The sequence below is a fragment of the Pelobates fuscus genome, chromosome 8, assembly GCF_036172605.1.
Source record: "Pelobates fuscus isolate aPelFus1 chromosome 8, aPelFus1.pri, whole genome shotgun sequence".
In the NCBI taxonomy this organism is placed as follows: Eukaryota; Metazoa; Chordata; class Amphibia; order Anura; family Pelobatidae; genus Pelobates; species Pelobates fuscus.
Window position 1 is genome coordinate 3,473,184 of NC_086324.1, and position 26,376 is coordinate 3,499,559.

The following is a 26,376-nucleotide window of genomic DNA, read 5'->3' on the forward strand; positions in this document are numbered from 1 at the left end:
ATTATTGCTGTGGGGCTCTGTTATACACTCAGACACATTACTGGGAGTATTATTACTGTGGAGCTCTGTTATACACTCAGACACATTACTGGGAGTATTATTACTGGGAGCTCTGTTATACACTCAGACACATTACTGGGAGTATTATTGCTGTGGAGCTCTGTTATACACTCAGACACATTACTGGGAGTATTATTGCTGTGGAGCTCTGTTATACACTCAGACACATTACTGGGAGTATTATTGCTGTGGAGCTCTGTTATACACTCAGACACATTACTGGGAGTATTATTGCTGTGGAGCTCTGTTATACACTCAGACACATTACTGGGAGTATTATTGCTGTGGAGCTCTGTTATACACTCAGACACATTACTGGGAGTATTATTGCTGTGGAGCTCTGTTATACACTCAGACACATTACTGGGAGTATTATTGCTGTGGAGCTCTGTTATACACTCAGACACATTACTGGGAGTATTATTGCTGTGGAGCTCTGTTATACACTCAAACACATTACTGGGAGTATTATTGCTGTGGAGCTCTGTTATACACTCAGACACATTACTGGGAGTATTACTGCTGTGGAGCTCTGTTATACACTCAGACACATTACTGGGAGTATTATTGCTGTGGAGCTCTGTTATACACTCAGACACGTTACTGGGAGTATTATTGCTGTGGAGCTCTGTTATACACTCAGACACATTACTAGGAGTATTATTGCTGTGGGGCTCTGTTATACACTCAGACACATTACTGGGAGTATTATTACTGTGGAGCTCTGTTATACACTCAGACACATTACTGGGAGTATTATTGCTGTGGAGCTCTCTGATACACTCAGACACATTACTGGGAGTATTATTGCTGTGGAGCTCTGTTATACACTCAGACACATTACTGGGAGTATTACTGCTGTGGAGCTCTGTTATACACTCAGACACATTACTGGGTGTATTATTGCTGTGGAGCTCTGTTATACACTCAGACACGTTACTGGGAGTATTATTGCTGTGGAGCTCTGTTATACACTCAGACACATTACTGGGAGTATTATTGCTGTGGGGCTCTGTTATACACTCAGACACATTACTGGGAGTATTATTACCGTGGAGCTCTGTTATACACTCAGACACATTACTGGGAGTATTATTACTGGGAGCTCTGTTATACACTCAGACACATTACTGGGAGTATTATTACTGTGGAGCTCCGTTATACACACAGACACATTACTGGGAGTATTATTACTGGGAGCTCTGTTATACACTCAGACACATTACTGGGAGTATTATTGCTGTGGAGCTCTGTTATACACATAGACACATTACTGGGAGTATTATTGCTGTGGAGCTCTGTTATACACTCAGACACATTACTGGGAGTATTATTACTGTGGGGCTCTGTTATACACTCAGACACATTACTGGGAGTATTATTGCTGTGGAGCTCTGTTATACACTCAGACACATTACTGGGAGTATTATTGCTGTGGAGCTGTTATACACTCAGACACATTACTGGGAGTATTATTGCTGTGGAGCTCTGTTATACACTCAGACACATTACTGGGAGTATTATTGCTGTGGAGCTCTGTTATACACTCAGACACATTACTGGGAGTATTATTACTGTGGAGCTCTGTTATACACTCAGACACATTACTGGGAGTATTATTACTGGGAGCTCTGTTATACACTCAGACACATTACTGGGAGTATTATTGCTGTGGAGCTCTGTTATACACTCAGACACATTACTGGGAGTATTATTGCTGTGGAGCTCTGTTATACACACAGACACATTACTGGGAGTATTATTGCTGTGGAGCTCTGTTATACACTCAGACACATTACTGGGAGTATTATTGCTGTGGAGCTCTGTTATACACTCAGACACATTACTGGGAGTATTATTGCTGTGGGGCTCTGTTATACACACAGACACATTACTGGGAGTATTATTGCTGTGGAGCTCTGTTATACACTCAGACATTACTGGGAGTATTATTGCTGTGGAGCTCTGTTATACACTCAGACACATTACTGGGAGTATTATTGCTGTGGAGCTCTGTTATACACTCAGACACATTACTGGGAGTATTATTGCTGTGGAGCTCTGTTATACACTCAGACACATTACTGGGAGTATTATTACTGTGGAGCTCCGTTATACACACAGACACATTACTGGGAGTATTATTACTGGGAGCTCTGTTATACACTCAGACACATTACTGGGAGTATTATTGCTGTGGAGCTCTGTTATACACATAGACACATTACTGGGAGTATTATTGCTGTGGAGCTCTGTTATACACTCAGACACATTACTGGGAGTATTATTACTGTGGGGCTCTGTTATACACTCAGACACATTACTGGGAGTATTATTGCTGTGGAGCTCTGTTATACACTCAGACACATTACTGGGAGTATTATTGCTGTGGAGCTGTTATACACTCAGACACATTACTGGGAGTATTATTGCTGTGGAGCTCTGTTATACACTCAGACACATTACTGGGAGTATTATTGCTGTGGAGCTCTGTTATACACTCAGACACATTACTGGGAGTATTATTGATGTGGAGCTCTGTTATACACTCAGACACATTACTGGGAGTATTATTACTGTGGAGCTCTGTTATACATTCAGACACATTACTGGGAGTATTATTGCTGTGGAGCTCTGTTATACACTCAGACACATTACTGGGAGTATTATTGCTGTGGAGCTGTTATACACTCAGACACATTACTGGGAGTATTATTGCTGTGGAGCTCTGTTATACACTCAGACACATTACTGGGAGTATTATTGATGTGGAGCTCTGTTATACACTCAGACACATTACTGGGAGTATTATTACTGTGGAGCTCTGTTATACACTCAGACACATTACTGGGAGTATTATTACTGTGGGGCTCTGTTATACACTCAGACACATTACTGGGAGTATTATTGCTGTGGAGCTCTGTTATACACTCAGACACATTACTGGGAGTATTATTACTGTGGAGCTCTGTTATACACACAGACAGACACATTACTGGGAGTATTATTACTGTGGGGCTCTGTTATACACTCAGACACATTACTGGGAGTATTATTACTGTGGAGCTCTGTTATACACTCAGACACATTACTGGGAGTATTATTGCTGTGGAGCTCTGTTATACACTCAGACACATTACTGGGAGTATTATTACTGTGGAGCTCTGTTATACACTCAGACACATTACTGGGAGTATTATTACTGTGGGGCTCTGTTATACACTCAGACACATTACTGGGAGTATTATTGCTGTGGAGTTCTGTTATACACTCAGACACATTACTGGGAGTATTATTGCTGTGGAGCTATGTTATACACTCAGACACATTACTGGGAGTATTATTGCTGTGGAGCTCTGTTATACACTCAGACACATTACTGGGAGTATTATTGCTGTGGAGCTCTGTTATACACTCAGACACATTACTGGGAGTATTATTACTGTGGAGCTCTGTTATACACTCAGACACATTACTGGGAGTATTATTACTGGGAGCTCTGTTATACACTCAGACACATTACTGGGAGTATTATTGCTGTGGAGCTCTGTTATACACTCAGACACATTACTGGGAGTATTATTGCTGTGGAGCTCTGTTATACACACAGACACATTACTGGGAGTATTATTGCTGTGGAGCTCTGTTATACACTCAGACACATTACTGGGAGTATTATTGCTGTGGAGCTCTGTTATACACTCAGACACATTACTGGGAGTATTATTGCTGTGGGGCTCTGTTATACACACAGACACATTACTGGGAGTATTATTGCTGTGGAGCTCTGTTATACACTCAGACATTACTGGGAGTATTATTGCTGTGGAGCTCTGTTATACACTCAGACACATTACTGGGAGTATTATTGCTGTGGAGCTCTGTTATACACTCAGACACATTACTGGGAGTATTATTGCTGTGGAGCTCTGTTATACACTCAGACACATTACTGGGAGTATTATTACTGTGGAGCTCCGTTATACACACAGACACATTACTGGGAGTATTATTACTGGGAGCTCTGTTATACACTCAGACACATTACTGGGAGTATTATTGCTGTGGAGCTCTGTTATACACATAGACACATTACTGGGAGTATTATTGCTGTGGAGCTCTGTTATACACTCAGACACATTACTGGGAGTATTATTGCTGTGGAGCTGTTATACACTCAGACACATTACTGGGAGTATTATTGCTGTGGAGCTCTGTTATACACTCAGACACATTACTGGGAGTATTATTGCTGTGGAGCTCTGTTATACACTCAGACACATTACTGGGAGTATTATTGATGTGGAGCTCTGTTATACACTCAGACACATTACTGGGAGTATTATTACTGTGGAGCTCTGTTATACATTCAGACACATTACTGGGAGTATTATTGCTGTGGAGCTCTGTTATACACTCAGACACATTACTGGGAGTATTATTGCTGTGGAGCTGTTATACACTCAGACACATTACTGGGAGTATTATTGCTGTGGAGCTCTGTTATACACTCAGACACATTACTGGGAGTATTATTGATGTGGAGCTCTGTTATACACTCAGACACATTACTGGGAGTATTATTACTGTGGAGCTCTGTTATACACTCAGACACATTACTGGGAGTATTATTACTGTGGGGCTCTGTTATACACTCAGACACATTACTGGGAGTATTATTGCTGTGGAGCTCTGTTATACACTCAGACACATTACTGGGAGTATTATTACTGTGGAGCTCTGTTATACACACAGACAGACACATTACTGGGAGTATTATTACTGTGGGGCTCTGTTATACACTCAAGACACATTACTGGGAGTATTATTACTGTGGAGCTCTGTTATACACTCAGACACATTACTGGGAGTATTATTGCTGTGGAGCTCTGTTATACACTCAGACACATTACTGGGAGTATTATTACTGTGGAGCTCTGTTATACACTCAGACACATTACTGGGAGTATTATTACTGTGGGGCTCTGTTATACACTCAGACACATTACTGGGAGTATTATTACTGTGGGGCTCTGTTATACACTCAGACACATTACTGGGAGTATTATTGCTGTGGAGTTCTGTTATACACTCAGACACATTACTGGGAGTATTATTGCTGTGGAGCTATGTTATACACTCAGACACATTACTGGGAGTATTATTGCTGTGGAGCTCTGTTATACACTCAGACACATTACTGGGAGTATTATTGCTGTGGAGTTCTGTTATACACTCAGACACATTACTGGGAGTATTATTGCTGTGGAGCTCTGTTATACATTCAGACACATTACTGGGAGTATTATTGCTGTGGAGCTCTGTTATACAATCAGACACATTACTGGGAGTATTACTGCTGTGGAGCTCTGTTATACACTCAGACACATTACTGGGAGTATTATTGCTGTGGAGCTCTGTTATACACTCAGACACATTACTGGGAATATTATTGCTGTGGAGCTCTGTTATACACTCAGACACATTACTGGGAGTATTATTGCTGTGGGGCTCTGTTATACACTCAGACACATTACTGGGAGTATTATTACTGTGGAGCTCTGTTATACACTCAGACACATTACTGGGAGTATTATTGCTGTGGAGCTCTGTTATACACGCAGACACATTACTGGGAGTATTATTGCTGTGGAGCTCTGTTATACACTCAGACACATTACTGGGAGTATTATTGCTGTGGAGCTCTGTTATACACTCAGACACATTACTGGGAGTATTATTGCTATGGAGCTCTGTTATACACTCAGACACATTACTGGGAGTATTATTGCTGTGGAGCTCTGTTATACACTCAGACACATTACTGGGTGTATTATTACTGTGGGACTCTGTTATACACTCAGACACATTACTGGGAGTATTATTGCTGTGGGGCTCTGTTATACACGCAGACACATTACTGGGAGTATTATTGCTGTGGGGCTCTGTTATACACTCAGACACATTACTGGGAGTATTATTGCTGTGGAGCTCTGTTATACACTCAGACACATTACTGGGAGTATTATTACTGTGGGGCTCTGTTATACACTCAGACACATTACTGGGAGTATTATTGCTGTGGAGTTCTGTTATACACTCAGACACATTACTGGGAGTATTATTGCTGTGGAGCTATGTTATATACTCAGACACATTACTGGGAGTATTATTGCTGTGGAGCTCTGTTATACACTCAGACACATTACTGGGAGTATTATTGCTGTGGAGCTCTGTTATACATTCAGACACATTACTGGGAGTATTATTGCTGTGGAGCTCTGTTATACAATCAGACACATTACTGGGAGTATTACTGCTGTGGAGCTCTGTTATACACTCAGACACATTACTGGGAGTATTATTGCTGTGGAGCTCTGTTATACACTCAGACACATTACTGGGAATATTATTGCTGTGGAGCTCTGTTATACACTCAGACACATTACTGGGAGTATTATTGCTGTGGGGCTCTGTTATACACTCAGACACATTACTGGGAGTATTATTACTGTGGAGCTCTGTTATACACTCAGACACATTACTGGGAGTATTATTGCTGTGGAGCTCTGTTATACACGCAGACACATTACTGGGAGTATTATTGCTGTGGAGCTCTGTTATACACTCAGACACATTACTGGGAGTATTATTGCTGTGGAGCTCTGTTATACACTCAGACACATTACTGGGAGTATTATTGCTATGGAGCTCTGTTATACACTCAGACACATTACTGGGAGTATTATTGCTGTGGAGCTCTGTTATACACTCAGACACATTACTGGGTGTATTATTACTGTGGGACTCTGTTATACACTCAGACACATTACTGGGAGTATTATTGCTGTGGGGCTCTGTTATACACGCAGACACATTACTGGGAGTATTATTGCTGTGGGGCTCTGTTATACACTCAGACACATTACTGGGAGTATTATTGCTGTGGGGCTCTGTTATACACGCAGACACATTACTGGGAGTATTATTGCTGTGGAGCTCTGTGATACACTCAGACACATTACTGGGAGTATTATTACTGTGGAGCTCTGTTATAAACTCAGACACATTACTGGGAGTATTATTGCTGTGGAGCTCTGTTATACACTCAGACACATTACTGGGAGTATTATTGCTGTGGAGCTCTGTTATACACTCAGACACATTACTGGGTGTATTATTACTGTGGGACTCTGTTATACACTCAGACACATTACTGGGAGTATTATTGCTGTGGGGCTCTGTTATACACGCAGACACATTACTGGGAGTATTATTGCTGTGGGGCTCTGTTATACACTCAGACACATTACTGGGAGTATTATTGCTGTGGGGCTCTGTTATACACGCAGACACATTACTGGGAGTATTATTGCTGTGGGGCTCTGTTATACACTCAGACACATTACTGGGAGTATTATTGCTGTGGGGCTCTGTTATACACGCAGACACATTACTGGGAGTATTATTGCTGTGGAGCTCTGTTATACACTCAGACACATTACTGGGAGTATTATTGCTGTGGGGCTCTGTTATACACGCAGACACATTACTGGGAGTATTATTGCTGTGGAGCTCTGTGATACACTCAGACACATTACTGGGAGTATTATTACTGTGGAGCTCTGTTATAAACTCAGACACATTACTGGGAGCATTATTGCTGTGGAGCTCTGTTATACACTCAGACACACCAACAATATGGGAGTTGGACTGAAATAGGGACTGTCCCTTCTACCCTTCTAAACAGGGACACTTGGGTGGTGTGTTACTTCTGCAAAGATTACAAGTCCCCAGATCACAGAATGGGCACTGTTCTAGATACATTCACCCTGAGCACCCAAAATCCGAAATACCTGCAATTTGGCTCCCAAAACAAGCGTCACAGAGCTCCACAGCAGTAGAACTTCAATTAATGTGTAATTGCTTGAGTGTATCACAGAGCTCCACAGCAATACAACTCACAATTATGTATGATGTATATGAGTGTATCACAGAGCTCCACAGCAATGAAACTCCCAGTGATGCACAATGTGTATGAGTGTATCACAGAGCTCCACAGCAATATAACTTACAATAACGTGTATTGTGTGGAATCAATTGCATTATAATTGCATTAATGTGTGTGAGGTGCTAACCAGAGCACATTCTTTTAAACTCCTCTAACAGAGTCAAAGCAAGGGTCGTTCCTCTTTAATTACCATTGTAACGGACCGTTTCAGCATAAAAGGGAATAAAATCTGTTTAGGCGATAATCCCCTTTTTGAGAGACAGGCACAGCTACTGCAGAACACCAAACTCCCGAACTGGATACAAGATAACACTCCGAACTGGAACAGCTGAACAAGAAAAGCATACAATCCGCTTACACTCCTGGCAGTCAGCTTACAATCCAATTCCCCCCAAGAACGAGACGACACTTCATTTTGAGGGTTAAACAGGAACTCTGGACTGGCTCATCCATCCTGGCTTTTATTTCCAACTCACACATACAGGCCACACCCAGGGGGAGGCATAAAAGAACCAATGACATAGATGTTACCTCCCACACATCCCCTCCCCTTAGTGTGACACATAATCCCATTATGCATACAGTGTAAAATATACTTTTACACAACTTTCATAACTTTAAAACCATACATCACATTCACATAAAAATACATATCCATCAATCCATTCAGGGGAACAACATATTAAAAAATGGCATGAATCCGACCAGGGGTTCAAAAGTTACTAAAAGTATCTTTTGTCCCTCCTGGCTGGCAGAAAAACATCCCCACAATGCACCCTGGTTTCCTCCCTCCTGCCCTGGAGTTAATTGGAGAAGTAATCCAATTATCCAGGACTAGAGGCAGACTCCATTAACCACATGGTTGCAAAACGACATAAAACACTTTAAAATACATAAAGTCACATTTACACATAACACACAGACATTTCACCTATCCCCAGATAGCTGGGATCTGCGCGCACAAAACTACCGAATAGCGCGCAGATCCTACCCACACAGTACAATTGCCATGGAGCTAAAGTCTTTCCCATAGTCTTTCATTATATGAATAGGCTCCATGGTATAGCTATCTGGGGTATCACATTCCCATAAAGTCTGGTCCATAGTCCAAAGGCAAGAGGCGGGCAATCAGCCCCCTCCAAGGACACGTGGCGAGGTCGGTTTCGCCACAACCATTATCGGCCGAAAGTAACATACATTATTATTAATATTCATTTGCAGTCTGAGCAATATATCAGCATTTATCGGGGAGCGATACAGCTTGCCCATTGTTCCCCGTATTATTCCTAATCCTCCGATAGCTGGATTTAATTGTGAAGAATGAATTTCTTTGTGTGAAAAAGGTCAGTTCAGAGATCCCCCCTCCCCAGCACTACGGGGGCATGGAATGCATCTAGTAGTTGTTGCAATACATGTTAGTCATCCAGGCCAAGATATGACGGGGTGAGAAGGCAAGCAGATTCCTGAAATTAGATCTCTGTCAGCAAGACGGCTGCACTGAAAGGGTTAATGCACAATTAGGGCCAGGCCTTGGTGGGTTAATACATGGACAAACTCAGGTTTCAAAGGGTTAATCCATAATCAGGACCAGACTGAAAATGAGAAACTAGGTCAATCAGCGCAGTAACACATGGGCTGTGTCTGTTTATTGCCTGAAAGGTTATATTCCATAATCAGGAGGGGAGCAAAGTCGGCATTCACAGGGTTAATTAATGACGTGAGGATTAGTGGGAATTTACAGTGAGCCACTAAGGCAAGCGAGGTCCCCTGATCTCAGTGACATAGTCTGGGTGCAATGGCAGGGCCGGGGCAAGGATTTTTGCCCCCCCTACTTTCAACCCACTCATGCAGACTTACACCCTGTTCCAAATTATTATGCAAATTCTATTTAAGTGTCACAAAGATTAAATATTTTGTTTTTCAGTTTATCTCATGGATGGCATTGTGTCTCATGGCTCTTTTGATCACTGAAAACAATCTCGGACACCTGTGATAATTAGATTGCCAGGTGAGCCCAATTTAAGGAAAAACTACTAAAGGAGGGTGTTCCACATTATTAAGCAGAGCACCATTTTCATGCAATATGGGGAAGAAAAAGGATCTCTCTGCTGAAAAAAAGAGTGAAATAGTTCAATGCATTGGACGAGGTATGAAAACATTAGATATTTCACGAAAACGTAAGCGTGATCAGCGCACTATTATTTTGGCCTGCACATAGAAAAGCTTGCATCTAAACTTTATCCAAAACTAGGTGCCCTGTACAGAAACAAATCCTGCCTAAGCCCTACAGTAAAGGAAAAGATTGTACAGCAAATGCTGATGCCAATCATTGATTATGGGGATGTAGTATATGCATCTGCACCACAACCCCACGTTTATAAACTCAATACATTGTATAACTCGTTCTGCCGATTTGTGCTACAATGTAATTACAGGACCCACCATTGTGACATGCTAAAATAACTAAACTGGCTGTCGCTGGAATCCAGATGCACCCTTCATCTTTCCAGCCTTGTGTTTAAGAGCTTTTCTGGGAAGCTCCCACCCTACTTGAGTAGAACGCTCACCTCGGCTGTTCCCACCTCCTATAATCTCCGATCCAGTACCAACGCTTTACTTAGTCTACCTCAATACAAAAAGAAAGCAGCCCGATCCTCCTTCTCCTACAGAGCACCGCAATTGTGGAACGACCTCCCGCACAATTTAAAATCTTCCCTAAGCTTAAAATTCTTTAAGAGATCCCTCTCTACATACCTCAAAACAGAATGCACCTGTCATGGCTGATTATATATTTCCTACCTGTTCTATGTTACATTTTGTATATATTCTCAAAATCTCAATGTATCTTTCCTGGTAAAATATTTTATAAATAAATAATAAATAATTTGTGGCTGATTCAGAGCACAGACGGGTTCGTGCAGATAAAGGCACATTGAGGAAGATTTCTGACAGATCCATGTATCGGATCAAGAGAGCAGCTGCTAAAATACCATTACATAGCAGCAAACAGATATTTGAAGCTGCTGGTGCCTCTGGAGTCCAACGGACATCAAGGTGTAGAGTCCTCCAGAGTCTTGCAACTGTGCATAAACCTTCTATTCGGCCACCACTAACCAATGCTCACACGCAGAAACGGCTGCATTGGGCAGAAAAATACATGAAGACTAGTTTTCAAACAGTCCTGTTCACTGAGTGCCGTGCAACCCTGGATGGTCCAGATGGATGGAGTAGTGGATGGTTGGTGGACGGCCACCCTGTTCTAACAAGGCAGTGGTGGAGTCATGTTTTGGTCCGCAATCATGGGAAGAGAGCTGGTCAGCACCTTTAGGCCCCCCGAAGGTGTAAAGATTACCTCTGCAAAGTATGTGGAGTTTCTGACTGACCTCTTTCTTCCCTGGTACAGAAGGATGTACCAGGGAATAAAATCATCTTCATGCATGACAATGCACCATGTCATGCTGCAAAGAATACCTCTGCATCAATGGCTGCTGTGGGGATAAAAGGAGAGAAAGTCATGGTGTGGCCTCCATCCTCCCCTGACCTCAATCCTATTGAGAACCTTTGGAGCATCCTCAAGCAAAAGATCCATGAGGGTGGGAGGCAGTTTACATCCAAACAGCAGCTCTGGGAGGCTATTCTGACATCTTGCAAACAAATTCAAGCAGAAACTGTCCAAAAACTCACAAGTTCAATGGATGCAAGACTTGTGAAGCTGCTATCAAATAAGGGGTCCTATGTTAAAATGTAACGTGACCTGTTAAAATGTTTAAGAAGTTAAAATGTGGTTATAAGTTTGATTGAAATAGCTTTTGATTTCAGTAAATATGCTGCAAACACAACAAATGACAATTTTCAGTTCTTTACAACCTATAAAGTGTTTTGAAACTTACTGTGCGTAATAATTTGGAACAGTGCATTGTAAGTTTTTTAAGTTTAAAAAAAAATACTGTTATCATTAGGAGGTTTGTTCAATAAAATTTGAATTGTACTCTTAATAGTTGATAACATGAGAATTATGCTGACTGTTATTTACATCAATTATTTAGGTAAATGAGAAAATATCATTTGTATAATAATTTGGAACAGGGTGTATTTACACTGACCCATACAGACACACGCTGATCCATACACATACGTTCACACTGACCCATGCAGACACACACTGACTCATAAAGACACACACTGACCCATGCAGACACACGCTGACGTATACACACACAGAGACTCATACACACAAACAGACCTACACATACACACACATTGACCCATACACAGACCGATACATACACACACTCACAGACATACACTGAGCCATGAAGACACACAGAGACTCATACACACACCTATACATACACACACATTGACCCATGCAGACACACGCTGACCCATACACAGACCAATACATACACACACACACACTCACAGACATACACTGACCCATGAAGACACACAGAGACCCATACACACACCTATACATACATACACACACACACACACACACACACACACACACAGACTTATATATACACAGAGACCCATACATACACACACACAGACCCATACATACACACACAGACCCATACATACACACACACACAGACCTATACATACATACATACACACACACAGACCCATACATACACACACACACAGACCCATACATACACACACACACAGACCTATACATACACACACACAGACCCATACATACACACACACACAGACCCATACACACACACACAGACCTATACATACACACACAGACCCATACACACACACACACACACACACAGACCCATACATACACACACACACAGACCTATACATACACACACACAGACCCATACATACACACACACACAGACCTATACATACACACACACAGACCTATACATACACACACACAGACCTATACATACACACACACAGACCCATACATACACACACACAGACCCATACGTACACACACACACAGACCCATACATACACACACACAGACCCATACATACACACACACACACAGACCTATACATACACACACAGACCCATACATACACACACACACACAGACCCATACATACACACACACACACACAGACCTATACATACATACACACAGACCTATACATACATACACACAGACCTATACATACACACACACACAGACCTATACATACATACACACACAGACCTATACATACATACACACACAGACCCATACATACACACACACACACACAGACCCATACATACACACACACACCCATACATACACACACACACAGACCCATACATACACACACACACACACACACACAGACCTATACATACACACACAGACCCATACATACACACACACACAGACCCATACATACACACACAGACCCATACATACACACACACACACACACACACACACAGACCCATACATACACACACACACACAGACCTATACATACACACACAGACCCATACATACACAAACAGACCCAAGCAGACTGACATACACAAACATACTGACTAAAGCACACATTCTATGAAACACACTGTGCATTTTCTCTTACCTTCATTGCACTTTGCTCTTCATTTCTGTCTTCTTTACTGCGCCCAGTGGCCAACACTTTTTTCCCAAGCCCCATTTCCTGTTATTCTCCCGCCCCCTTGTCCCCACGTACAAGGCAAGGGGTGGGAGCGAGTGAATGACGAGCCCTTGCGCTGCCGCGGTGCTTGACTGGGAGAGGGCTGTTTTGAATGTCGGACTGACGCTCTACCGGGCGTTAGTCTACAAGTAAGTGCTCCCTAGCGCCTGGTAATGCGGCCACCGGCCACCGTGGACCTCTATATATATAATCAATCCCACTTGATGGGGGGGCAGCCAGAAAAGCAATAAGGCCACTGCTGGCGCCCCCCCTAAGTAGGTGACTTAGGCGGCCGCCTACTTAGTCTATAGGACGCGCCGACCCTGGGATGAAGACCTCTCTAGAAACTGCAATATTTACACTGCAGGGTTAAATCCACCTCTGGTGGTGACCATATTGAAAATGTGCTGCTGGGAAAAGGTAAGTATCTTTTATCTTCGTCATTTTTACTGCACGATCGGGGGGGGGGGGGGGGAATAAAGCAGCTGAACTGAGAGCTTAGACGACAGTTTGGATTATTTGGCCTTAAAGGACCACTATAGGCACCCAGCAGGGCCGGTGAGTCCATAAGGCGGCACAGGCGGCCCCCTTAGGGCGCACCGGCTCCGGGGGCGCAAGATTTCAGTGACCGGCAGGAGGGAAGCTCTCCCTCCTGCCAGGCCACCTTCTGGACCCCCAGCGCGGCAGGCGGCAGTGATGTGATCAGACGCGGCGAGGGAGCTCTAATCTCCACGCTCTGCTCCCTCGCGCGCTGTCTACGATGGAGCAGGAATATGACGTCATTCACACCAGCTCTCGAGGTAGGGAGGCTGGGTGGAAAATGTTTATTTATTAAAATAATTTGTGAGTGTATGTGATGTGTGTCTGTGAGTGAGTGTGTGTGAGTGTATGTGTGTCTGTGTGTGAGTGTATGTGTGTCTGAGTGACTGTCTGTGAGTGTATGTGTGTCTGTGTGTGAGTGTGTGTGTCTGTGAGTGATTGTGTGAGTGTTGCATGTGAGTGTATGAGTGTGTCAGTGTATGTGTGTGTCTGTCAGTGTGTGTTTGTGAGTGTCTGTCAAATCAGTGAGTATCTTTGTCATTGAGTCTGTGTGTGACTATCAGTGTGTGTGTGCCAATGAATGAGTGTGTGTCAGATCAGTGAGTCTGTGTGTTTGTCATTGAGTGTGTGTGACTGTCAGTGTGTATACACCACTGAGTGTAGCGTGGCGGAGCGCAGTACAGGAGCTTTTGTTTCCTGTACCCGGCCAGACTGACCGGAGGTGCTCACTGAGAGAGCACTCCCTGTCAGTCCGGCCAGGTACAGAAAATTGAAGCTCCTGTAGGGGATATCCTCCACTCGGCAACGCTACAAGAGAGGTAGGAGGCACACCAGGAAGGGGAGCGCGACCACTAAGGGGGTGGGGGGTGCACCAAGGGACAGGGAGGGGATGGGAGAGAAACACCAAGGGACAGGGAAAAGAGGGGAGAGTTTAGAAGAACACTAAGGGACAGGGAAGGGAGGGGACCACTAATAGACGGGGAGAGGGGCTGGTTAAGAGGCACATAGGTGAAGATTTTATTTGGGGCGGGGGGGGGGGGGGGGTGGAGGAAAAATACATCTTCGCCTATGTACCCAAAAATCCTTGTACCGGCCCTGGCACCCAGACCACTTCAGCTTAATGAAGTGGTCTGGGTGCCAGGTCCAGCTAGGATTAACCCTTTTTTCTAGGAAACTGCTATGTTTATAAATGGGTTAATCCAGCCTCTAGTGGCTGTCTCACTGACCGCCGCTAGAGGTGCTTCCGCGCTGATTTTCACAGTGAGAAGACGCCAGCGTCCATAGGAAACATGTGGGGGGTACAGTTAAAGGGCCCCTGTGTGTGTGTGTGGGGGGGGTACAGTTAAAGGGCCCCTGTGTGTGTGTGTGGGGGTGGGGGGGGGTACAGTTAAAGGGCACACTGTGGGGGGGGGTACAGTTAAAGGGCACACTGTGGGGGGGGGTACAGTTAAAGGGCACACTGTGGGGGGGTACAGTTAAAGGGCCCCTGTGTGTGTGTGTGGGGGGGGGGTACAGTGAAAGGGCCCCTGTGTGTGTGTGGGGGGGGGGGGGGTACAGTGAAAGGGCCCCTGTGTGTGTGGGGGGGGGTACAGTTAAAGGGCCCCTGTGTGTGTGTGGGGGGGGGTACAGTTAAAGGGCCCCTGTGTGTGTGTGGGGGGGGGGTACAGTTAAAGGGCCCCTGTGTGTGTGTGGGGGGGGGGGTACAGTGAAAGGGCCCCTGTGTGTGTGTGGGGGGGTACAGTTAAAGGGCCCCTGTGTGTGTGGGGGGGGGGTACAGTGAAATGACCCCTGTGTGTGTGTGTGGGGGTACAGTTAAAGGGCCCCTGTGTGTGTGTGGGGGGGGGGTACAGTTAAAGGGCCCCTGTGTGTGTGTGGGGGGGGGGAGGTACAGTTAAAGGGCCCCTGTGTGTGTGTGGGGGGGGGGGGGTACAGTTAAAGGGCCCCTGTGTGGGGGGGGTACAGTTAAAGGGCACACTGTGGGGGGTACAGTTAAAGGGCCCCTGTGTGTGTGTGGGGGGGTACAGTTAAAGGGCCCCTGTGTGTGTGTGGGGGGGGGGGTACAGTGAAAGGGCCCCTGTGGGGGGGGGGTACAGTTAAAGGGTCCCTGTGGGGGGGGTACAGTTAAAGGGCCCTTGTGTGTGTGTGGGGGGGGGTACAGTGAAAGGGCCCCTGTGGGGGGGGGGTACAGTTAAAGGATCCCTGTGGGGGGGGGTACAGTTAAAGGGCCCCTGTGTGTGTGTGTGTGGGGGGGGGGTACAGTTAAAGGGCCCCTGTGTGTGTGGGGGGGTACAGTTAAAGGGCCCCTGTGTGTGTGGGGGGGGTACAGTTAAAGGGCCCCTGTGTGTGGGGGGGTACAGTTAAAGGGCCCCTGTGTGTGGGGGGGTACAGTTAAAGGGCCCCCTGTGTGTGGGGGGGTACAGTTAAAGGGCCCCTGTGTGTGTGGGGGGGGGGGGGTACAGTTAAAGGGCCCCTGTGTGTGTGGGGGGGGGGTACAGTTAAAGGGCCCCTGTGTGTGTGTGGGGGGGGTACAGTTAAAGGGCCCCTGTGTGTGGGGGGGTACAGTTAAAGGGCCCCCTGTGTGTGGGGCCCCTGTGTGGGAATAGATTCAATGCCACCTCCAAGATGGCCGCCAGCATTGTCCAAGGACGTTTGGGGGGCGTGGCTTCATGTCGTACAGGGCGTGGTTTAAGGAGAGTAAAAGCTGCCCTTCCTGCCATGTGCTGAAAGCATTGTAGATCTGATCCCAGGACTGACAGCACCATGTCCCAGGTACCGGCCCGGGGGCCATGAGCTGGGCAGGGAGGCAGGCCTGGCTGAGAGTGATGGGGGTTATTGGTATGGGGGGAGGCCTGGCTGGGGGTTATTGGTATTGGAGGAGGCCTGGCTGGGAGTGGTGGGGGTTATTGGTATTGGAGGAGGCCTGGCTGGGAGTTGTGGGGGTTATTGGTATTGGAGGAGGCCTGGCTGGGAGTGGTGGGGGTTATTGGTATTGGGAGAGGCCTGGCTGGGAGTGGTGGGGGTTATTGGTATTGGGAGAGGCCTGGCTGGGAGTGGTGGGGGTTATTGGTATTGGAGGAGGCCTGGCTGGGAGTGGTGGGGGTTATTGGTATGGGTGGGAGGCCTGGCTGGGGGTTATTGGTATTGGGAGAGGCCTGGCTGGGAGTGGTGGGGGTTATTGGTATTGGAGGAGGCCTGGCTGGGAGTGGTGGGGGTTATTGGTATTGGAGGAGGCCTGGCTGGGAGTGGTGGGGGTTATTGGTATTGGGGGAGGCCTGGCTGGGAGTGGTGGGGGTTATTGGTATTGGGGGAGGCCTGGCTGGGAGTGGTGGGGGTTATTGGTATTGGGGGAGGCCTGGCTGGGAGTGGTGGGGGTTATTGGTATTGGGGGAGGCCTGGCTGGGAGTGGTGGGGGTTATTGGTATGGGGGGGAGGCCTGGCTGGGGGTTATTGGTATTGGAGGAGGCCTGGCTGGGAGTGGTGGGGGTTATTGGTATTGGGGGGAGGCCTGGCTGGGAGTGGTGGGGGTTATTGGTGTTGGGGGAGGCCTGGCTGGGAGTGGTGGGGGTTATTGGTGTTGGGGGGAGGCCTGGCTGGGAGTGGTGGGGGTTATTGGTGTTGGGGGGGAGGCCTGGCTGGGAGTGGTGGGGGTTATTGGTGTTGGGGGGGAGGCCTGGCTGGGAGTGGTGGGGGTTATTGGTGTTGGGGGAGGCCTGGCTGGGAGTGGTGGGGGTTATTGGTGTTGGGGGGAGGCCTGGCTGGGAGTGGTGGGGGTTATTGGTGTTGGGGGGAGGCCTGGCTGGGAGTGGTGGGGGTTATTGGTATTGGGGGGGAGGCCTGGCTGGGAGTGGTGGGGGTTATTGGTATTGGGGGGGAGGCCTGGCTGGGAGTGGTGGGGGTTATTGGTATTGGGGGGGAGGCCTGGCTGGGAGTGGTGGGGGTTATTGGTATTGGGGGGGAGGCCTGGCTGGGAGTGGTGGGGGTTATTGGTATTGGGGGGGAGGCCTGGCTGGGAGTGGTGGGGGTTATTGCTATAGAAGTAGGCCTGATTGCCAGTACTGTGCTCTATAGTGTGTTTGCAGTATTTTAATATCTTGTACATAGGACAGTGTGATTCTTCCAAACAGCGGAAGGTATCTTCATTCAGGGGTATCAACCCCTGGCTCACTGTGCCGCAGTGGCACCGCGGCTTAGATTCCTTCACTGCTGTTTTCCTTTGTGCACACTGATACTGGGAGGAGGCTTTGTAGAATGTATTATTGGTCAGTTCTCTGTCCCCACTGTGGTACCCCCACCCTGGGGCAATGTAGGCATTTTATTCCAAGTCTATTTGTTGGGATGGTTGAACCAGTATGGGGTGATCTTCTATGATCTGACGTTATAAGAAGTAGCTGATTACTCCTTAGACTGCAGGTGGTTTTACTGTTTTATCGGCAGGAATCCCACCTGGCCTAAAATGATAAAAGTGCCGATTTATATCCAAATTTGGTGCTTTTTATGAAATGAGACAAAGGGGACATGCGGTTAATACCTAAAGCAATTCAGTAACCTTAAGTGTCCTTGTAAAAATAAAACTATTGACACTGACACTCCCTCTGTCTGTGTCTCTGACGGACACGGACGGACACACACGGACGGACACACACGGACGGACACACACTCACCGTACAATCTCTGTTCTTTCTTCAGGCTGAGTTTGACCAAGCTGCCAGCGATGTTAAGAAGTTAAAGAGCACGCCTAGTGACAGCGACATGTTGGCGTTATACGGCCTGTACAAGCAGGGAACTTGTGGAGACGTGAACACCGGTAGCTATACTAGGGCTATACTACCTTTCTAGAAATGTGTGGGTGTTTTTTTTTTTTTTTGTTTTTTTGTTTTTTTTAGGTCTCCCCTCCAATTTAGTCCTTTAGGCCTAGAATCATTGTTTACTGTAAGTGAGACTGGTTACTGCCACCTGCTGCATTGGAATATGGCTGTCTTCATCCTGTTATACAATGAATTCATTATGAACCAATAATACTCTGCTTTCTGTTCTTTCTTCTCCAGAGAGACCGGGAATGTTTGACTTCAAAGGAAAAGCAAAGTGGGACGCTTGGGCAGCAAAGAAAGGTATGGACTGCGGCGGTACCTCTGCCCCTCCCAGTACTAGCTTTTGGGTGGAGGAGGTGCAGTAAAACGTATTGGGTGTAAGTTTGCCAGATGGCCAGCTTGACTAACTGTACATTCGGGGGGGTGACTCTGGGGCTCTTGGTTTAAGAATCCGTCACCCCCAGGGTACTCTGCAGTTTACCCACTATAAGGACCTTAACATGCGCCAGCTGATATTCCTCTGAATTTTGTTCTTTGTGTTTTTCCCACAGGAGTCTCCAATGCAGACGCGATGGTGCAATACATTAAACTGGTTGAGGAATTCAAAGGAAAATATGGATTTTGTTAAAACTGCTTTTCTGGCCGATACACCGGCTTAAAATGTGCTCCGCCTTGAGCGCAGTCTGTAATACTGTAACCCTGCAATCATTAGACCACCATGGCTGTTTTTTAATTAAATCTTGTAACTAACCAATTCTTGTTTTGGGGTGATTTATTGTATGAGAAACTGCTCTGTAACGCAGGCTGCGTCCGGGTCCATTGGGGTAATGACAGATCTGTAAGATCTACTTTAATGTGTGAAGGAATGAATCTGGGAATGGTCTTATGACGGACTGCCTTCCTTTCATGGTTGTTCAGGTGTAAAACCATGTCAGACGATCGCTCACATAGGGATGCATATTGCAACTTGTTATAAGAGACCATTGACAGGACTACACGTTTTCACGAACCTTAATAAAAAGGTGCTAATAATATTCTATATAAGCAGATGTGGGTTTATTGGGTTATAATAAAATAAATACAGGGAATGAGGCTAACATTTCTCCAAGTTAGACTTTCAGGTCTGTACCACATGGCTAACCTTTCCATGAATATATAACGTGAAAATGCTGCCTTAGGAAGTAGTTATGGTTTGTGCCACTTAATAAAAACCATTGCCACTGTGTGCCCCGAGGATACACATCTAGGAGCACTGGGTGCGTGGGCTGGCGGAGCCCAGGATGTTACTTGGGTAACCGTGATAAAAAGTATAATTAAAGGGGCACTATAGTCACCAGAACCACTGCAGCTTGATTCCACTCCACACCAAGGGTAAACAAATAAGAACAAACCTGAATACAAGTAAACTTTCATTTGAGATATCGAGGCAGACTATTGGATGATAACCTGTGCCTAACCGGAGGTGTGAGTCATTAACTCCTTCAATGACCGGTAGAGCAGTTTAGGTAAGTGAGTGCTGGTCGTGTCTCATCCATTCGTCCAAGACGTGGGTACCAATTCCAGTAGATCTGTGTGAGGTGGATAGAGAGCGTGGTTTAATGGAAAGACTAAGTGACCACACTGTCCTGGCAGACGTCTCTGGCTGCAGGTTAAGAAGAGATCACTGGTAGAATGGAGCTGACAATTCTCTTTTCAAGCTAGTTTACAATCCACACTGTCCTGGCAGACGTCTCTGGCCCCAGGTTACTTGGGAAGACATCCACCATTACCGTCAGAGGTGGCACGTGCAGGTGAGACGAGATAGGCCTAGCGGAGGAAGTAAAACGGGGTGCCCAATAATTCACAGCAATGGTGTCCATGTTCTAAGAAGAGATCACTGGTAGAATGGAGCTGACAATTCTCTTTTCAAGCTAGTTTACAATCCACACTGTTCCTGGCAATCAGCAACATCAGTTTATTGTATTTCGATAGCTGTGTTAATGCAAGGTTTTATTCTGAGACAATCTACCCTTAGGCTGACCACAGCAGTTTGACGTAAAATGGTTACTTAATGAGAACCTGCCTCAAAATTCATTCAGGTCCCTGGAGAAGGACGTACTGGTGGCCATCTTCACTAGGACAGCCTTGTAACTGTGTTTAGAGACCAGCTTATACTCATTACTATGTCACTACTGTTGGTGAATAGCGACTGGAGTTACTGGGACCTGATACTGGAAGGCCGTGCTGTGTAGTGGTTATAATGGCTCCTATTATTTTCTGTGGAAGCTGCTAAACTCTACATAGAAACATAGACTGTGACGGCAGATAAGAACCATTCGGCCCATCTAGTCTGCCCAATTTTCTAAATACTTTCATTAGTCCCTGGCCTTATCTTATAGTTAGGATAGCCTTATGCCTATCCCACGCATGCTTAAACTCCTTTACTGTGTTAACCTCTACCACTTCAGCTGGAAGGCTATTCCATGCATCCACTACCCTCACAGTAAAGTAATACTTCCTGATATTTTTAAACCTTTGTCCCTCTAATTAAGGACTGTCCTCTTGTTGTGGTAGTTTATCTTCTTTTAAATATAGTTGGAAATCTATTCATAAACAGGGCTATACATAGGACATGAGGTCACACATTTAGGCTGGAAGAAAGGAGATTTCATCTAAGGCAAAGACAAGGTTTTTTTTTTTACAGTAAGAGCAATAAGGATATGGGATTCTCTGCCTGCAGAGGTGGTTTTATCTTTGTCAGTACAGATGTTTAAACAGCTACTAGATGAATACTTGCAAAAACATAACATACAGGGATATAATTTCTAATTAGTGGGGTAATAGCTGCTTGATCCAAGGAGACATCTGACTGCTATTTTGGGGGTCAAGAAGGAATTTTTTCCTAGTTTGTGGCAAAATTGGAAGCGCGTCAGACTGGGTTTTTTGCCTTCTTTTGGATCAAAAGCAAAAACATATGTGAGGAAGGCTTTGTAAATGTAGTCTCCTCCTTTACGGTGATTCCCTTTATGTATTTAAATGTTTCTATCATATCCCCCTGTCTCGTCTTTCCTCCAAGCTATACATGTTAAGATCCTTTAACCTTTCCTGGTAAGTTTTATCCTGCAATCCATGAACCAGTTTAGTAGCCCTTCTCTGAACTCTCTCTAAGGTATCAATATCCTTCTGAAGATAGGGTCTCCAGTACTGCGTACAATACTCCAAGTGAGGTCTCACCAGTGTTCTGTACAATGGCATGAGCACTTCCCTCTTTCTACTGCTAATACCTCTCCCTATACAACCAAGCATTCTGCTAGCATTTCCTGCTGCTCTATTACATTGTCTGCCTACCTTTAAGTCCTCAGAAATAATCACCCCTTAATAGCGACCTGCAGAGCCAGATTTCTAATCGGAGAGAGTAGGCACCTACATATAGGTGTAAGTGCTTTTACTGGTGCTGCTCAGGTAGTTCGGGTTATGAATGTGTTTCTCTAGTGAGTGTGCGGCTCAGGTTGTGTAACAATTAGCTCTCCCCCATGTTCCAGTTTAGGATTCTCTCCCCCGTGTTCCAGTTTAGTTTGTCTCCCCCGTGTTCCAGTTTAGTTTGTCTCCCCCGTGTTCCAGTTTAGATTTGTCTCCCCGTGTTCCAGTTTAGATTTGTCTCCCCGTGTTCCAGTTTAGATTCTCTCCCCCGTGTTCCAGTTTAGTTTGTCTCCCCGTGTTCCAGTTTAGATTCGTCTCCCCGTGTTCCGGTTTAGATTCTCTCCCCCGTGTTCCAGTTTAGGTTTGTCTCCCCCTTGTTCCAGTTTAGATTCTCTCCCTGTGTTCCGGTTTAGTTTCTCTCCCCTATCCCAGTTTAGGCAGTCTCTCACACAGTCCTCCCTCCTCCCTCCTCCCTGTGCAGTGCTGCTGATTCAGCAAGTTCTGCTCCCAGCCCATGTAATCTGCAGATAATGTCTGTCCCACAAAGGACTTTACTCTGCCATTAGCTGCAGAAGCGAGCACTCGGCATGGCTGCCATATCGGTGCAGGTAAGAAAGCCTGGCACTGTTAACCCATTCACAGCTAGGGGGACAAACAGACCAGAGGGTGCTGGGTGATGGAACCGAGGAGGGTGCTGGGTGATGGAACAGAGGAGGGTGCTGTGTGATGGAACCGAGGAGGGTGCTGTGTGATGGAACCGAGGAGGGTACTGGGTGATGGAACCGAGGAGGGTGCTGTGTGATGGAACCGAGGAGGGTACTGGGTGATGGAACCGAGGAGGGTACTGGGTGATGGAACCGAGGAGGGTACTGGGTGATGGAACCGAGGAGGGTACTGGGTGATGGAACCGAGGAGGGTGCTGGGTGATGGAACAGAGGAGGGTGCTGGGTGATGGAACATGAGGGTGATGGAACCGAGGAGGGTGCTGGGTGATGGAACAGAGGAGGGTGCTGTGTGATGGAACCGAGGAGGGTGCTGTGTGATGGAACCGAGGAGGGTGCTGTGTGATGGAACCGAGGAGGGTGCTGTGTGATGGAACCGAGGAGGGTACTGGGTGATGGAATAGAGGAGGGTGCTGTGTGATGGTATCGAGGAGGGTGATGGAACCGAGGAGGGTTCTGGGTGATGAAACAGAGGAGGGCGCTGGGTGATAGAACATAGGAGGGTACTGGGTGGTGGAATGGAGCAGGGTAGCGGGTGATGGAACATCACTACATATATACATTCCACATTGCAACACACTGAATCACTGCATCATGTCCCCGATTATATTCCTGATTTCGGCAGGACAGTCCTGATTTGAGGGTTCTGTCCAATTATCCCAGGTTTCTTTAGGAAACTGTCCCCAAAAGTTACAGTGAGTTAATCATTAGACAGCGCTACACTTCAGGCATTCGGACCCTGCAGAAGTCACTGAAACAATGCGCCTTGCAAGCCCTGGCCTTATTAGGACAGTTTGTCTGATTAGCCGGCAGCCTGGCGTGGACTCACAAACTTGCAAACAGGTCTTCCACCTATGATGTGATTTGCACCCCACATTAAAACACACTGCCTCACTGCAGTAATACACCCCCACATTCAAACACACTGCCTCACTGCATAAATACACCCCCACATTCAAACACACTGCCTCACTGCAATAATACACCCCCACATTCAAACACACTGCCTCACTGCAATAATACACCCCCACATTCAAACACACTGCCTCACTGCAATAATACACCCCCACATTCAAACACACTGCCTCACTGCAATAATACACCCCCACATTCAAACACACTGCCTCACTGCAATAATACACCCCCACATTCAAACACACTGCCTCACTGCAATAATACACCCCCACATTCAAACACACTGCCTCACTGCAATAATACACCCCCACATTCAAACACACTGCCTCACTGCAATAATACACCCCCACATTCAAACACACTGCCTCACTGCAATAATACACCCCCACATTCAAACACACTGCCTCACTGCAATAATACACCCCCACATTCAAACACACTGCCTCACTGCAATAATACACCCCCACATTCAAACACACTGCCTCACTGCAATAATACACCCCCACATTCAAACACACTGCCTCACTGCAATAATACACCCCCACATTCAAACACACTGCCTCACTGCAATAATTACACTTGCTGGGTTAGGAGTAGTGGGAGTTGGCACCCAGACCACTCCAATGGGCAGAAGTGGTCTGGGTGCCTGGAGTGTCTCTGTAACGGACGCCTTCCGTTGACGGATGCTCCTAGCGCTTCCTGAGGACTCCACGCACTGCAGACGACACCACAACCACCGCAGACTCCACAACCGCCGTAGCTTAACTGGAGCCACGCCGTCTTCCTTCCACCCTGTATGAACCTCCAGGCATTCAGGACCGTGTGGGGAAGACTCCTCCAAGGAGAGCGTAACAGGATCAAGCTCTCAAAGGAGCTAAGTGATTAAAGCTCCAGGGAGTATGCAGAGCATAGCAATCCCCAGTGTGAATATAGCTGTCCCCTCCAATCACGAGACAAGACTACGTGTTGAGGGTCAAGAAGATCTCTAATGTTTAATGGCAGGTACTCTGCTTTTATGCAGTGCTCCCCTGCAAGGGAGACGCCCACAGGCAATTAGGCATTAACCAATCACATATCGGTTACAACCCACATATTCCCTCCCCTCTCCACTCCCATAAAATTGTCCTGCTGCTGGAGAGAGAGACCAACTGTCTCTGCTCCCTGCAGGACACACTGCTGCTGGGGGGGAAGGACGACACCTTCGGCCCCCTGGACTTCACACTGCTGCTGGGGAGAGAAGGTGCTGGGCTCCTCTCCCTGAAACACAGGCTGCCGCTGGAGATGGAGACTGCCTGTCTCCACTCCCATAACATTGTCCTGCTGCTGGAGAGAGAGACCACCTGTCTCTGCTCCCTGTAGGACACACTGCTGTTGGGGGGGGGAGGACGACACCTTCGGCATCCTGGACTTCACACTGCCGCTGGGGAGGAAGGACGACACCTTTGGCTCCCTGGAACTCACACTGCCGCTGGAGACTGGGTGTCCATATCCTCAACCTCCACAGTTGTTGCTCAAATGCCATTGACGCACTGTTCTCAGCACTCAACTGGCGCATTACTTTGGAGACCACCTCGTTTGAAAGGTCTGGGCCATAGCAGACCAACCGCCTCTTTACCTCCTCAATGTAAGCGTCGTCCTCATAGCAACGTATCAGGTTGAGGTGCTCTACGCAGGGTTCTATCCATGCCTGCTCCATGCTGCCGTAGGTAGGGACGCTGCACAGTGGCTAGTGTTGCCCTCAATAACCTCTCATACGATACCAGTGTCTCTGAGCAGCTTCTCCTCGCACTAGGACGCCATCCCACCGCTTGCCACCAATGTAACGGACGCCTTACGTTGACGGATGCTCCTAGCGCTTCCTGAGGACTCCCAGCACTGCAGACGACACCACAACCACCGCAGACTTCACAACCGCCGAAGCTTAACTGGAGCCGCGCCGTCTTCCTTCCACCCTGTATGAACCTCCAGCATTCAGGACCGTGTGGGGAAGACCTCTCCTCCAAGGAGAGCGTAACAGGATCAAGCTCTCAAAAGAGCTAAGTGATTAAAGCCCCCTTGTTCCAGTTTAGTTTGTCTCCCCTGTGTTCCAGTTTAGATTTGTTTCTCCGTGTTCCAGTTTAGATTCTCTCCCCCGTGTTCCAGTTTAGTTTGTCTCCCCCATGTTCCAGTTTAGTTTGTCTCCCCAGTGTTCCAGTTTAGATTTGTCTCCCTGTGTTCCAGTTTAGATTTGTTTCTCCGTGTTCCAGTTTAGTTTGTCTCCCCGTGTTCCAGTTTAGTTTGTC

The 26,376-nt window shown here is 46.5% G+C and overlaps 2 protein-coding genes across 4 annotated transcripts in view; both read left to right on the forward strand.

Moving 5' to 3' along the window:
* The window catches only part of STEAP3 (STEAP3 metalloreductase), a 215,547-nt gene that overhangs the window by 103,846 nt on the left and 85,325 nt on the right, over window positions 1-26,376 (forward strand). The window lies entirely within an intron of this gene.
* On the forward strand, window positions 16,934-19,812 carry DBI (diazepam binding inhibitor, acyl-CoA binding protein). Its single transcript, XM_063428519.1, has 4 exons — window positions 16,934-17,019; window positions 18,937-19,054; window positions 19,296-19,358; window positions 19,610-19,812. The coding sequence occupies exons 1-4, from the start codon at window positions 17,011-17,013 to the stop codon at window positions 19,684-19,686; spliced, it is 267 nt and encodes an 88-aa protein (XP_063284589.1). The 5' UTR covers window positions 16,934-17,010; the 3' UTR covers window positions 19,687-19,812.

Bases quoted from the DNA above. Each gene is read 5' to 3' on its own strand.
- DBI (XM_063428519.1), top strand. The intron at 19,055-19,295 runs GTAGCTATACTA...TTTCTTCTCCAG, and splicing joins TTGTGGAGACGTGAACACCG to AGAGACCGGGAATGTTTGAC. The intron at 19,359-19,609 runs GTATGGACTGCG...TTTTTCCCACAG, and splicing joins CGCTTGGGCAGCAAAGAAAG to GAGTCTCCAATGCAGACGCG.